The sequence below is a fragment of the Pterocles gutturalis genome, unplaced genomic scaffold (genome assembly GCF_000699245.1).
Source record: "Pterocles gutturalis isolate BGI_N339 unplaced genomic scaffold, ASM69924v1 scaffold3396, whole genome shotgun sequence".
Lineage (NCBI taxonomy): Eukaryota > Metazoa > Chordata > Aves > Pterocliformes > Pteroclidae > Pterocles > Pterocles gutturalis.
In genome coordinates, this window is record NW_010105224.1 from 25,466 (window position 1) to 40,724 (window position 15,259).

At 40.4% G+C, this 15,259-nt stretch overlaps 2 protein-coding genes across 2 annotated transcripts in view; one reads left to right on the top strand and one right to left on the bottom strand.

Annotated features, from left to right (window-relative positions):
- Positions 1-7,945, top strand: part of LOC104471805 (V-set and immunoglobulin domain-containing protein 1-like) — a 20,878-nt gene extending 12,933 nt beyond the window's left edge. Inside the window, exons 3-7 of the mRNA XM_010087286.1 lie at positions 2,479-2,677; positions 4,295-4,450; positions 5,139-5,258; positions 6,290-6,416; positions 7,762-7,945. Of these exons, the coding sequence (XP_010085588.1) occupies positions 2,479-2,677; positions 4,295-4,450; positions 5,139-5,258; positions 6,290-6,416; positions 7,762-7,945 (786 nt within the window). The remainder of the gene's footprint in view (positions 1-2,478; positions 2,678-4,294; positions 4,451-5,138; positions 5,259-6,289; positions 6,417-7,761) is intronic.
- A 4,450-nt stretch (positions 7,946-12,395) lies between these two features.
- Positions 12,396-15,255, bottom strand: PSMD10 (proteasome (prosome, macropain) 26S subunit, non-ATPase, 10; the record flags this gene model as incomplete). Its single annotated transcript, XM_010087287.1, has 4 exons — positions 12,396-12,751; positions 13,777-13,943; positions 14,051-14,197; positions 15,223-15,255. Coding segments are annotated over 4 exons (501 nt in total), but the record flags the coding sequence as incomplete, so codon positions are not given.
- Between the last annotated feature and the right edge of the window lie 4 nt (positions 15,256-15,259).

The following is a 15,259-nucleotide window of genomic DNA, read 5'->3' on the forward strand; positions in this document are numbered from 1 at the left end:
TTGATCGAGAGGAGACGCAAATCCAGCCCATCGCTGCTGAGATCTATACAGGAAGAGGAGCCTGAAGTCACACTTCTTGTAATTTCGGACTCTTGCAAGGAGCAGTGTATAACACTCTGTTGTTGCTCGTACTTGAATGAGACCAGAGTGGCCAGTGTGGTTTTGTAACTACAGGTAGATCAGTTTTTTGCTTAAACCAAACTCCCTATTTTGAACACTCTCCTTCTTTGGGGGATACAAGGGTGTGCATCCAGACTCTAGTTTTGCAATAGAGGTCCATCTCTAGACATTTGCAAAGCAGAAAATCAGTTTTAAAACTGACAGAATTGCATGCAAAAGATGGAAACTGGAGAGTTTCTCCAGCTGTTCAGCAGACTCCTAACCACTGCGCTAACGCTGGACCTCTTATGCTCCCTCACTGCAACACCAGTTTTCCTCGTGTTGGCAATGCAGTAGTGTAGCTTTTGATACCACAAACCAGTGAAAAATATTCTAATAATTCTATAAAACCAGAGCAATACTGTACCACTTTGGTATTGAGAGCCCTGCATCAATTGTACCCGGTGTTTGTAATCCTAGGGCAGGGAGAGATAAAGTAGGAAAAAAAAAAGCTGGAAAGTAGGCAAAACTGCACTTGAGATGGGGCCAAGCTGCAGTACTGGAGCTGCTGGTGCTGTGCAGTCTGGGTTCTGACCTTCATCTCAGAGCCTTATCATTGCATGAACCAGCTGTGCTCCGGCCGTTTTGGGGTGTAGCTTGCCTTAAGCTAATAAAGGCTTTCAGATAACATTGCTTAAAGACTTTGGTCAACACTGTATCAGAGTGGATAAATACAATTAAGAATAAATATTCTTAAATCAAAATGCAATTAACTGATCTGCAAAGTAAAGCAAATTACACTTCTTGCCTGGGGATCCGCAGCGTCCCTAAAGGCAGGGAACTTTGACCAGAAGGAAATTTTGATACTAGTCAAGTGTGGATGGGAGTGAAACAAGAGTTTGTGAAGCTTTTTCCTACAAGTGTTTTCCAGCGATTGCCGTTAAAAACATGCTGTCAGCCCAACTTCAAGAAATACATTTACGCTGCTGATTCTGGAATGCTGTCAGTAGGAATGATGTCAGATCTATTTGGGTCCCAGCCTGTAATTTTATATGGTTACCTCTCATCAGTTTAAAAAAAATGACTGAGTATGCTGGAACTGTTCACTTTGCCTAGACAACGGAGTTTGTGCATGCAGACACTGGGGACACACTGCCTGTCCCAAATACTGTCACTTTGACACAACACTATCATTAACAACTGAGAAAAATAATTAACATTCCATAGTTTTCCACATAAGCTTTGTTCTTTCAGACCTTGGTTTCACACCAGAGCTAGGCTGGACAGAGCACGTGTACTCCTTGAGAACTATTGTCTTTACCCCAGGGCAGATGAGATCCTTCAAGGCCCAAGTCTCAGACTACCAACCGGGCTCCACAACGAACACAATTCTACCTCTCCTTTCAGCCAACAGACAACAGGTTTGGGCTTACAAGCTTATGAGGCCAATTCTGCTCCCATAGTTAAGTACAATCGATGCTACTGAAGTCAGTGAAATCAGTCTACATTAAACAGCAAATTTTTATTTGGGAGGAAATGCTGCATTCCTTACAGACATTTACTACGTCTACTATTCTGTCAAAATTTTTACTGTAAATTGAAGGGGAACTTCTTGATCCCAAATAGGTGCCCTCCAAGCACTGAGGCCAACAGGTATTCCTGTTGACTTCCACCTATAGTATAAACTCAAAACCCCAAGACAGGCCATGATACAGGCTCTGACTCTGATTGCACAAACAAGAACAGCATGGTTGCTCTAATTGCATGTGTGATGATTCTGCTGGTGTTCTCGGACTGCATTTTTATTGCTTCCAAATTTACTGCCAACATATCAGGTGCCTTGTTTGCTTAGACCTATGTCTTGTGGATTCATTTCAGTTCTCTGTTTGCTAGCTTCTGTATTTGGAAAGCTCTGGAGCCATTCACTTTTTGCAATGACAGGTCCATCAGTGACATGTGACAATCTTCTACTGAGCCGCTTATTAATAATACCACAAACTATCAGTGCTTCAATTAGTACCACTATTCATTGTGCATGACTTAGCATTTTTTCACAAAATTGTCATATGATGTTCAACAGTCTCACCTTTGTTTTTACAAATACATGACTCTGTGACTGGAGTATCCACAAAGAACTAGCTACTGTCTATTTACACAATTAAAAAATCACATTTCTGAAAAGCATGTTTTTTAAGAACCGCTAGAAATATATATTCAAAGGTACAATGTTTTCATCTCTGCTTTCTTGGGGGAGAGGGTAAGAAAGGGCACGACATTGCTCGGCTTAATCAGAAATCAACTACATTCCAATTATGAGTACCAAACAAAGCAGCAGGAAGATCTCTCGTTATTAAACTAACAATTGATTCTTTATCACAGATCTATTATTATTCGGGAGGCCAGTCTTACTCCTATGGAGAGTTTAACAACAGGATAACAGCTGCAACAAATCCAGGGAATGCATCAATAACAATCTCCAACATGCAGCCCTCAGACACTGGTTCCTACACCTGCGAAGTTTTCAGCCCACAGGGTGATGCTGGGCAGAGTCAAAAATCTCTGATTGTCAATGTGCTGGGTAAGCGTCTTTCCTCTCTATTGCTGTATTGTAGTTGTCTTCCCTTATTATGAAACACTGAATTCATGGCTCAAAATACGTAGGACCAGAGGGAATAACAGAACTGTGATAAACAAGGCCCATCGTGCAGAGAAAGGGCTCACTGATGCACTGACGCAGAGATTTTTTCCAAGGGTTTTGAGGCAGGCAGAGCCTGGGGTGCCCTCTAGCTTCAGACAAAGCAGACCTGATCCCACTCTGCAGCTACCCTTGCTTGACCTGGAGTAAAATCTCATTCTCCCATGAGTGGCCTTCAGATTCACTTTGTGCTCTCAAAAAGATACCTAATGTAAGCAGATAACTGTGTAGCTGGAATTATCCAACTTCAATACATTTTTTTTGTGTTGGAAAACAAAGTGATACTAACTTTGATTAAAATAAAAAGCACTTTTAGCTGGGAATGACAACTTCTCTCTGAAGCCATTACATAAATCCCCAGCAAAGGCCAAAATTTTACTAATTTTACCTTATGTTGGTTATGGTGGCTTGTGTAAATCTAAGGAGAGGCAGCAATACAGCCCAACAGTTCTGTCTCACCCCAGTTCCCAGGAACTTTAGAAACTTACTGTGTGCTGGATGGAAGTAGTACAAAGCCTGTTTTGGAGCAGAGAAAGCAGTAGTTCAACCATGAACATGCAGGACAGAAAGGATGAAAAGCAGTGGAATAAGATATTTTAATTCCTAATAAGAAAAAAGTTTGTACTAACCCCATCAAATCATTGCTTTTATATTGAGAATTCATACCTGGTGAGAGTGACAACTGAAACCAGGACACAAATCAAAGTCACATGAGAATGTGATTCCAACACCATTCGCCTATCTGCCAGGGATAAGAAAAAGACATGTAAACTTAATCCCTGAAAAATCAAAGTAGGACTGTTAATTCTCATCTAAAATTCCCCAAATAGAAAATCTTGGAGCAGTTGGGTAAGAGATTGTACTTTTCACATGGAAACCAAGAAAGGTTGTTCATTTATGCACACAAAATTTGGCTGTGTTCGTTGCTGGTACAGTTGCACTAAAGAACCACAACAGCATATCTATCGGCAGGAAATGAAAAAATAATGGGTGTAAGTGAAGACGGAATCTTCTGTGTGCAAAGTGAGGAAATGCTATCAAACCAGATATATTTTTAACAGAACTGTAGTTAATTTATTTCCTCTACAACTGCAACTTACTGAAGAATCAAGCCTTGACCCTCTCCTTTTATGTGGAAAAGCTCCTGCTGTGTCCCTAAAGAAAATGATGCTGATGTGTGGCAGCATGGTGTACGATGAATAGTGATGGGCCTGTTATAATTAAAGTAATTGACAGTCTTCACCTCAACACCTCCACAACAATTTTTAGTATGCAAATGGAAGAAGAGATAATAAAAATGTACGCACATTTAATATCACTCCAATCTTTACGGGAGAGCCTTTGGTCAGATCCATAAACAAGACTCTGCTCTCGGATGGAAATCTGTAGATGGGGTTCAATTCTTTACTTGTAGCAGAGCACAGCACCAGAACTCGAGGTGGATGCTTGCAGCCCTAGGTATGTACTCACGATGTGTCTGTTCTCGTTGTTATTTTACAGTCAAACCATCAAGACCTTTCTGCAAAATAGAAGGGACGCCTGAAAAAGGCCATCTAATCTACCTCTTATGTGCATGCCAAGAAGGACTGCCTCACCCTACCTACCACTGGTACAAAGTAGAAGAGAATACGCTCAAGCCTGTGACTGAACAATTTAGTACGTAACTATAGGACTACCGTACCGTGTTCAAGATCTGGAATTCCATAGTACCAGCCATTTCAAACACTGTGTATCATACAGGGTAGCTAAAACTCATCCTCCTCTTCTGCCGGCCCATGTCACAAAATCCTTATTTATTCAAATTGGTTGATAGCTGTCACAAACACAGGGTGTTTTATCTATTTGTTTTACTAAAAATTATGTGACCTGTCAAAGTCCTGTCTATGGCATTACTTTAAATTATTAAAATGGGAGAAATGTTTATGCCTTTGTATCTCCCTTCCCTAGGAATTTTGAGTGAGCTTAGAATAAGTCAAGTCAATTGTCATCCAGGTGCTAAGACCTCCATCCTGAAAATTTTCAGTACCTGTTCGATTTCCATTTGTGAAGTTACACTGCCAATAGTATCAGTGTGGGTAAAACACCAGACAGACAGACTGATTGCAGAGTAGGGGCCTACTTCTCATGTTCTAAAACACTCCTGCAGAATCCACTGTAGTAACTTTCAAGGAAGGTAAATGTTTTTTATTTAAAGAATATAACCCCCTCCCCCCCCCCAACAAATGAATAATTGGAGAACACTGTTTCTAATCTCTTAACAGCTCTCAGTATTACCACCTACAGAAAACCGTTTGCCTCTACAGTGCACAAAGGGTAATCTGTACCTGCTCTCTGTTTGTCACAGATCCAAGCACTGGCATTCTTTACATTGGCAATCTCACCACCTTTGAAACTGGGTATTACCGGTGCATAGCCAGCAACGTCCTGGGGAACAGTACCTGTGAGCTTGACCTAACTGCAAAGCGTAAGTTTAATGCATGAAAGTCATCACAGATTTGATGTATGACATGCACAGTTCACAGGAAAATGCTGCAACAACTTTAAAGCACTGATTTTTTTTCACATAAGAACAGAATGGGATTTGGAGAGCTCAGGAGTTTTAATTCAGGCATGCCCAGAATTTACACTGACCTAGACAATGGATTTAACATCTGGGAGCAGGAGTTGAACCTGCCTCTGCCCACAGAGCCTGTACTGAGAAGTGACAGACACGGAGTTTAGAGCCATTTCTTCCAGCCAACACTCCCACTGAGGTCCCCCCACCTTGGAATTTACAACCATCACTAAAATTTGGTAGTACAAGGACTGGGGCACTGTCGATGTGACCACTAGCTAAAATTACTGCAGTCACGGAAAAGTACCGTATCCCACCTGCCCTCAAGCAGTGATCAACCTTATCCTGACTGTTCTCAAGCAGTGGCCAACCACATCTGCATGCAGATTTTTCACATGACCAGCAACATTTAACAAGAGCCAAGCGTATGTGGTACAATGACCCATGAGAGACGTCCCTCAAACAGTCCCTCAGTTACTTAGTGGTCTAAATAATGAAAATCGCAGGTCAGAGCTAGAAGCTGTACTGAAGTGGAAATAGAAGGTTTTGGGGGCTCACAGATGATCAGAGCACATATTTTACATCTCAGCTGACAGACAGTGATAAAAGCAACCTGAATTCCAGAATTTGTTTGCAATGACTGAAGAGCAAAGTGTTAACAGCCTAATGTTTCCCTTAGCCAGGCACAAACACAGGGTTTGTTGGGGTAGGGAGCTAAGGAACATGAAAGGAGGCAGCAAAGGTCATAAAAGCAGAGTTGTCTATTTCCTACAGAATCTTTGGCCTCCCTCCTGGAAATACAGCTGTCAGTCTGGTTTTTCTTTCTTTGAATACAATGCCTTCTTTCTGCTAAAGGCTCCTCCACTAAATTTCCATGGGATTTTGCTATAATAATACTTTTTAAAAAGTAATCTTTTTTTTTTTTTTTTTTTTTTCTACAGATTCAGCAGCTGGTGTTGTTGCTGGAGCATTAATTGGAGCAATACTGGCAGCTGCTATCATTTGCATTATCGTCTGGGTCTTAACCAGGAAGGCAAAGAGTAAGAAGTCATCAAGAAATGAGATGCAGTAAGAGTTTCTGTTTGCTTCATTTTAAGACAATTATTTCTGTAAAGCACTGCTGATAATCCAGAACTAAAGTAAAATGTAATTACTTCAAACATTTTTTGGAGGGTAAATAATACAAGTTTTGAAAAAACTTCCAGAGTGAGAATATTTGCTTTTGTGTGACTTTTAAGCTGTTGCTCTTCTAACAGAAGTTGCCTTTACTCTCCATCCTATGTTTACAGGCAGCTACCACCTAGCAGTATCTAAAATAGTAAATGCTTTTTAAACAACACAAACTAGAAGTGGCACGCTGGAAAAACAGGTCTTAATATTTAAAACTTAATTGTGACAGGTGGAGGTGAAGTAAAAAAAGAATAGCAGCTAAGGGTTGCCTTAGCAAATTTATGGGGATTGTACATTAGTGGATTTAAAGACAGCGGGCTCAATTCAGTGCTCTTTGAAATTACAAACACATGCTTAGGATACTCTAAGGATTCTGCTCTGGAAACATCTTTTCCTCTGTGCTCTGGTTGCTCATTTTTCCCTTAAATTGCCAAATTTTCAGACTAGGAATAATCTCATGTGCTATGCAGACTGTATTTAGCCCCATGCTGTTAATCGCTAAATGAATACATGCAGCTGAGGTCAGAAAAAACACTGTGTCATCTGGACACTTCCCTGTAGCACAGGTCTAAGACTTCCTGATACAAAATTCTGCTAATCCAGACCAGGGGCCAGTCACTCATGCACCTGATTTCTGCTTTGAATTGATGTAGCTTTAACACCTAATTTTGTGCTCAGATCCTAATAAATCTTTTTACATTCAGTTAATCCACTATCATCTGGTATTTTTTACATGTAAAAGTGCTTAAATATCAGGAGTTGGTTTATGATTGTTCTGATAAAATAAATGGAATTAATACCTGTTCATAAAAATATTTTTCTAGAGTTCAGCCTTTTCATAGCTCTTTTCTGACTGTACTCTGTTTCTCCTGCACTTGAATGGGACACCAGATCTGCATGGAATTTCCCAGAAAGCTCACACCAAGCAGTGTGTTTTGCCACCCCTCTTCAGATACTATTTGCCAGCACTCAGTTTCCCATTCTGCTTTCCATACTAAAATCCATTTTATTCTAACGGGATCACTTGAAGCAGTGATGCAGATCAGTTTATTATCTAACACTGTCACTCTGTCTTAGCAGCAGTGATGCTGTAGCCTTTTCAGGTGCTCTTGGAATAGATTAATAATAATATAGAGGTTACTGTTTAGACAACAAAACTACAAAGACTCATTCTTTTGAAAGACACTAGTGTAGATGGGATTTCAGCTTGTGAAATCACAATCCTCATCCTGTCTTCCTGCAGAGAAATGGCTCAGAAACAATCCAATGCAGAGTATGTTCAGGTACCTAATGAAGAAAACATTCCTGCGACCACAGTTCCATCAAGCAATGCGACAAATGAATACCCAAGTGTTGATGAAATGGCAGCCTCTGGAACACCTGAAAATGATGAGAAGCAAGAAGCGGAAAAAGAAGAAACAGCCTAGAGTTTTAATACAGTTTTCCTTGTCAGCTTTGGACCCCTTCATACAAAAATTGTTGTCATTGAATTAACACAGAAGCACGACTAAAACTTAAACTGGCATTTGTATTGCAAAACAACAGGCTAGAGATCGAAAAGGGTGTGTTAAACATGTACTTTGTGAATAGCAGAAGATTTGGCCTCTAAAGTTAACCAGATTTCATTTATTATCTAGTTATAATTATGCATAAATATAAGTATAAAAAGACTATCATCCCCATTTAACCAACCTGTTTTCCAAAACTAATTAGGAAATTGGCTGAAGCACTTGACAAAGTGAGAGCTTTCCAGTCAACTCCCAGTAATGCTGTAGGTATCCACACAGTTCTGAACCACAGCAGGCTTCTGCAGAAACAGTGCCGGCCAGCCTCATGTTTCCTGTGCACCAAGAACAATTGTCACGGCCAATGGTGTTTAAAGGATCTGATTTGGCATCTCAGAAGTAAAAAGAAGTTTCATCAATGTCGTCAGAGTGCAGAAAGAGATGTTAAGACCTGGAGCAATGATATCTCATGTGTTTGAATTCCACTTAAAGCTAAAAAATAAGATCCTGGAAACTTTTACCCTGTTGCTGCATGTTGTGGAATAGATTTTGTTAACAATGACCTTCTTGGCTTTAAAGTTCCCATGGCACCAGCATTCCAGAGTTGTGTGTTTCAGCAGTTCTGGTTTTCAGTTTAATGGAACTAGCATTCAGGTACCCAGTTCAGACATCCGCTGACTGGTTTCCAGACAACAGGAGCTGGAAATCTAAATCCCTTCCAAGGCTTGTGATAATACACACACAGAGTAGCAGATTCCTCATGACACACAGTTACAGCTGCTTTCAGAAGTTAGAAGTGAATGCTGCCCACAATACACCACACTGATTTTGATTGCTTTCTCTGCTTGAGATAATTTAAATCTATTTCCAGGCAATTGCCCTACCCACTAAGAAACACCCTCATGTTACTTTTCTTCTGGTCTCTTTAGCCCAGTGTAACTTGGACTGGTTTCTACAGGTGAAAGCATCAAGAGGAAAAGCTAAGTAGCACGTGCTCACCAATAGCCAACAGCTGAGTAACAAACACTCTCTTGGAAGGAGAACAGGGAATCGAACCATGCACTGCTCACTAGACACCTCTTCTCTCTGAGCCTCATTTCTAAGGTTGAGCAAACTCAGTTCTTCAAAAGCGCAAAGCTACCTGCTTTCAGAAGAGCTCAGGGACCACGGGGCTCAGGTGAATACAGACACACAGCCTCAGCCACTCCCTTCTGAACTACTCGAGGCAGATACTGACACAAGGAGAGGCTGGTTTCAGCCTCCTGCACTGCAGAAAAATGTATCTGGCTCAGGGATCTGCAACTTTTTGGCACTTCTATAGGATCTAATGTTCATAAATTCTTTGGTGACTGTTCCTAGCCTGTAAGCATTACCCATATGCAACAGTCATCTTTAAAATAGATAAAAAGATATATCTGTGATAAAATTTTCTGGTTCAGTTCCTACAGCTGTAAGTATGCTTATCAAGAAAGTGACCACAAAAAAAAAAAAAATGACAACACTTAAAGACAATGTAAGGCATGAGGGCCTAAGTGAGACTCAGTTTGGATCATTAAGGATAACTGCATTCATTGCCCTTTTTACCCAGTTTTCTGGCTTTCAAATATTTGTCTTTGATACGTGTGTCCTAGTGTTTAGCCTCATTCCAGAGTAAAAAATCATTTACAGTGTTCTTATAGTATTGTTTTAGCTAGAAACTGTTCGTGCCAGACTGTGATACCACCACTGACATATTCTACCAGTGGATCCTCACACTCCTCTCTCCCCAGAATATCCAGGGTAAACCTCATGACCTGCATCGAAGTATCTTCTTAATCAGGCACCTCTCATGCTGACTGTTGGGGCAATTTTACTACAGCAAAATCTGCAAACTCACAGCCTTCAATCTAGGTTTAGAAGCTTACTGAACACTTCCGATATTCACACCCCAAGTTTTGTAGGCATGCAGAACTACATTAAGCATGCTCAGTAACAGCAAAAGAGTAAGTACTGCCTACTCCTGTTTGGGTGCCATTTCTTACTAACGAGATAATTCAAATCAATTACTGGTCCAAGTGATCCCACAACTTGGCTGACGTGGCATTAATTTTAAAAATTTCTTCTCTGACATTCCTAGGCATTCTTTTACTATTGCCCTTCATGGGAAAATATAAACTCTCTTCACAACTCTGCTGTAGTTGTATTAGTTCTTCTAAAGTAATCTCCTGGATATATGTGTCTTGGTTACATTTTTCTTACTGCAACAGCTTTCCAACTTTCACATCTCTGAAGAGGGGAATATATACTGTGGTTATTACCCTAATTTTTTAATCTTGCCTTAATCTCACCTTCACAAATTTCCCTGCAGGTATTCCTTATATAACTTGCTACTGTAAAATAGGAGTTTATGCTGGCAAAATTGTAACTACCTTCTATAGCTAATAGAGTCTTCCTAGAACACCACAGTTCTTTATTTGCTAAAAAAGTAGAAATTGCTCAAGGTATGTTAATGGTTTTTTTTATACAAAAATAAGTAACAATTGAACACAAGCTTTAGAATAATAAATCCTCTCATACTTCTAACCACCAGTGTGCGATAGTATTAAAAAAAAAAAGGCAAAAATAAAAAGCAAAACATATTTCTGGGGGTGAGGAGGAAGGTAAGGAAAATAACATTTATTTGGAGCTTAACATAATGAGATATTTTTGTAAGCCTTCTGGCAGATGTTTGTTCTCATTATGAAGTTTCTCTCATGTAAAATAGTTTATTAAAAAGGATGGGGCACTGTTCCTAGCTTTCCACGGATGCTCTTGGCAAAGTGCAAGCCAAATTACATATTGATCCATGGTGTGTAGCTCAAAAAAACCCTGCAGAGCTATGCAGGATGCAGAAACATTTTTCTGAATTTGCCTCAGATGTTCCGACAGTCTTTGCTGCGTGGCCCATTTAGCTTCTCCTGAGGGAGTGGGGATCATTAATACGGAAAGCAGATATTAAGCCAACATTCAACCCACCATCTCCTAGGGAATTGGATTTACAAAGCCACAGAGCTCTGGCAGGGTTTTTTTGCTATACAAAGATCTAGGATGAACACAGAATTGTAACTTTAGCTTTTCTCAATTCAAGTTTTCAGCACTGCCTTCACAATATATAAGAAACAGTCACATTCCTCCTTCAAGCAAGGTCTGCATGGCCAGAGCTTACTGTGCAGGCAAGTTATCTCTCCTGCGCTCAACAGGTGCCCTCAGTGAAATTTAACCTGCATTTTGCTTTCTAGGATAGACTGAAAGTACTTGGTAAAGATATTTGTTTGCTTGTAAGTTTCTGTCTTGGTTATCAAATAAATTGCATTACCTTAATCCCTACAAGTCACACTTTAGAAACCGTCATCTTCCATTTCAGCTTCCCCTTGCAGCTGAAGAACAAACACGTTCTATTTCCATACCTGGTAACAGATGGCAGGGTTTCATCTGACTTGTTCATATCCGAAGTGTCCAAGTTATTTAGAAAATATTGGTTTTGTTATGTGTAAGTTTAATAAAGTTTTATAACACCAAGGACTGCTGTTTAAGAAAGTTCTCTATTTCACCGATTTCATCAGCATCGTTTGTTCAGAAAGTGGAAATCTATCCCACTATTGCCAAAAGTGATCTTACCAACATCAGAACAGAGGGTCACTTTTCAGACTCAGTCTCATTAGCTCTGCCATCTAATAAGATAATACCAGCATTTGCTATGAGCAAACAGATTAAACCAGGCTTCTGTTATAAAACGATGGTAAACTGCAAGTGTCAGTGTTACATAATGGGAGTCAAACAGAACAGCAAAAGAAATCTACAGAAGGAGCAAGAGGAAACAAAATTAGATTTGAAGTACATCCCAGAGAAGTATCCAGAGTCATCCATTATATAACAGTATATTTGCAGAGCCAACCTGAAAATGCACCTGCATTCTGCAAGCAGTCCAGTGCACTTCATCAGATACATATATTTCAAGATTCAAAGAAACAACATACCAACAGATAACAGAAAAGCTTTACACACTCAGAGCACACTTGAATAGACTAAGTAAAAATGGATACAACAATCTAAGTAATTGAGCAAACTGCATTCTACAAAAGGAGAGGTACAGTTTAGAATCATCTGAAGGAAGAGAATCGGTACCCACAAAAAAAACCCAAACAAAAAACCACACACAAAGCACAAAGGCTAAGGGAAACAATAAAGATTCTAGAATAAGTTTCCAAAATAAAATTGACTTGAAATGGTTAAAGCATTTTTGGTCCTGTTGCTTCAAAGAAACAATCCTAACCTAGGTTCTGAAATAGAAGGAACGACCACATTTATACAGGCCATACTGTAAACTGAAAGAAAACTGCAAGATGTTGAAAAATACTTTAAAACCAGGGAGCTGTTTAATTAACAGGATGTACAAACAGTTGCTTTGGCACTGTACTTGAAAGAAAGCTAGCAATACACATTTTATTACCATGGTGATGCCCACACATGACATCCTAGTTGGAACTATCAAAATACAAAGTTTGCAGTCTTAAATGCAAGTGCGAGAGAAAAGAGGGCCAAGCCAGAAGTCCCCACTAGCCTTCCACCATTCGTTTAAGTATGGCTCCCAGGCCACCTCTTGCCACTTTCAGTGGGGTCAGTTCTTCTTTATTCTCAATGTGGATACTTGCACCGTGAGACACCAGCAGCTTTGCCTCCTCCACTCTCTCTTCATCACAGGCTAAATGACTGTAACAAGAACAAGAAACCCACAGCCACTATTAAACAGTCCAAGCTTATAAAGAGCAATAATTACGCTTTGTCAAAATGACAGCGTGAGTGCTGGGGGGAGATACATCCTAGAACAACAAAACCACACGCAACCAGCTACCTACACTGATTCCAAAGCTTGCTGTCCAGTCATTCTGTTGTCATTAAGCAACTCAAGAACGTTCCTCCTGCTACTGTCCTCACAACATTAAGACACTTCTTTAGATTAGGATTTGGCTCTGCAGTCAGCAAAGCTAAGGAGCACATAAATCCACAGTGAAGTTAGAAAACGGTATCTCCATTTGACTTGAAAGAGAGAAACTGAATTGTACGATGCCTGAAAATAATCTGAAGTAAAGAGTTACTGCAAATGCAGCAAATGCTTTCTTCCATTTGGCATACTTTCTTCAGAATAAATGCATGTGTTCCAGGACAATACTGGGTTTTACGTATAGCTAAAACATACTGCTCGATCTCATTCATGGCAAAATTTGAGTCCACTGTAGACAAAGCTGCGTTTTGCCAACAACTTCAAAGCAGCTAAGGTTTTACCCTTACCGATTAAAATTGATCTCTAAGGTAATATCAAACACTGAACTGATTGTACTTAAATTGCAACTTATTTTCCTTAGAGAGGTGAAGAAAAGCTTCCAAAATTAGCTCTTATTTGGCAGGACACAGTAGGCCATCCTGCAAGACCAGTTTCCTCTGGCTTTGATGTCCTTAGCTCACTTTCTACCCTCTAGTGGCAGCTGAAGGTATTCCAAATTATTGCAAAATAATTCACACTCGTGAAGTAGATGTAGTAACATAATGTATGTACAGACACACTTAGGTGAAATACTAAGTATGATTGTCTCAAATCCTTTTTAATAACATAGAGGTGTGAAGCAAGGGAGTATTTTGAGGCAACGAGAAATTAAAAAAAAGAAATTGAAGTAATGGAGTTTAATTTCATAGTGATTATGCTACATTAAGCAAAATAAAAATAAGAAATTACTTACAGAGGAGTATTTCCTTCGGAGTCCTGTATATTAACAGACGCATTGTGCTGCAGAAGGATCTGTACCATTTTTAGGTTTCCTTTGGCTGCTGCTCTGTGTAATGGGGTGGATTCAAAATGATCTGTTGCATCCGGATCAGCTCCGTTCTCTAAAAGCATGATTGCAATCTGAATATGTAGAAACAGAGAAGAGGGGGGGAGGAGGAAGAAAAGTTAATGTAACTAAGTAATTCTTTCAAAAGCAGCACCACCTCCAGTAGAATCTGCAAACATACCTCCTGCTTATTTTTGGAGGCTGCATAATGCAGGGGCGTACAGCCGTTCTGATTGACTGCATTTACATGAGCACCTTTAGCAATGAGGGCTTTCACAATTTCATCACGGCCTGCCGAAGCGGCAATATGTAAGGGAGTCCAACCAGCCTACAGAGGCAAGAAAAAACACACGTTATTCAAACGAGGAGTTTGAGGCAAAAAACATGACAAAGCATAACCCCAAAACAGACTTGACTACTCATTAGTTGTACTGCATACACAACTGTAAAGCTAAACATTGTTGATTATCCCCACAGTGACAAGTCTCATATCCTCTCACATGCCCGCATTCAGTACCTGACAAAAGCTGCCAGTTAAATGACAGAAATCACTTCTGTTAGGCACTCATGCATGGTATCTTGCAGGGCATTTTGCCCCTGAAGAATTAACAGTTGTGCTTTTTTAAGAAGAAATAAGAGTGGCAAACAAGAGTGTCCAAAAGTTCATGCAATCTTTTCTATATCCTACCCTCTAATTAAACCGATGGGACATTTAATTCTTTAAGGATGATCTTTAGGATGCTTCACAGTGGATGGAACTACTCCAACCCTTCCTCTAGAAGAGCCACAGATCACCTCCTTTGCGACTGTGAAATCACTGAACCTGTCACCTACTTGATAATGCCTTCCCCAGCAATAAGAAATCTTCAGGGTACCTCATGATTTGGCACAGCATATTTAAGGGGATCACATCTAAACAAAGATAATATGAAAACCCCCAACAACCCAAACATCCTTGGTTTTGCAACTTTGTTCGTGAGAAGAGCTCTCGTAAAATTCCTTGACAATAAGACCCACCAAGTCTCTTCCACAGTAAACACTGAAATACTTCAACTTGCCTTTCCAGCACACACACAGAATGTTCTTTTTAAAACCTCCCAGAAACCACAGTGGATACACCAACCAACGGGAGGAGGGAGAAAAGGCAGGAAACGACGAGGGCCAGTCGCCACCGGGCCGCTGACAGAGGCCCTTCTGCGTCTGAACAAACACCAAAGGGGCCGGACAGAAGCTGCGCCCACCCCATTCCCCACACCAACCGCTTCGCAGCGCTTCCTCAGCCTCCTGTCAGCAGCCCCAAAAAAAAACCCTGCACAGCGGTGAGGGGGGTCGCTGGAGGGCTGCGACACTCACATCGTCCTTGTCATCCACAGGCACGCCGAGGCCGAGG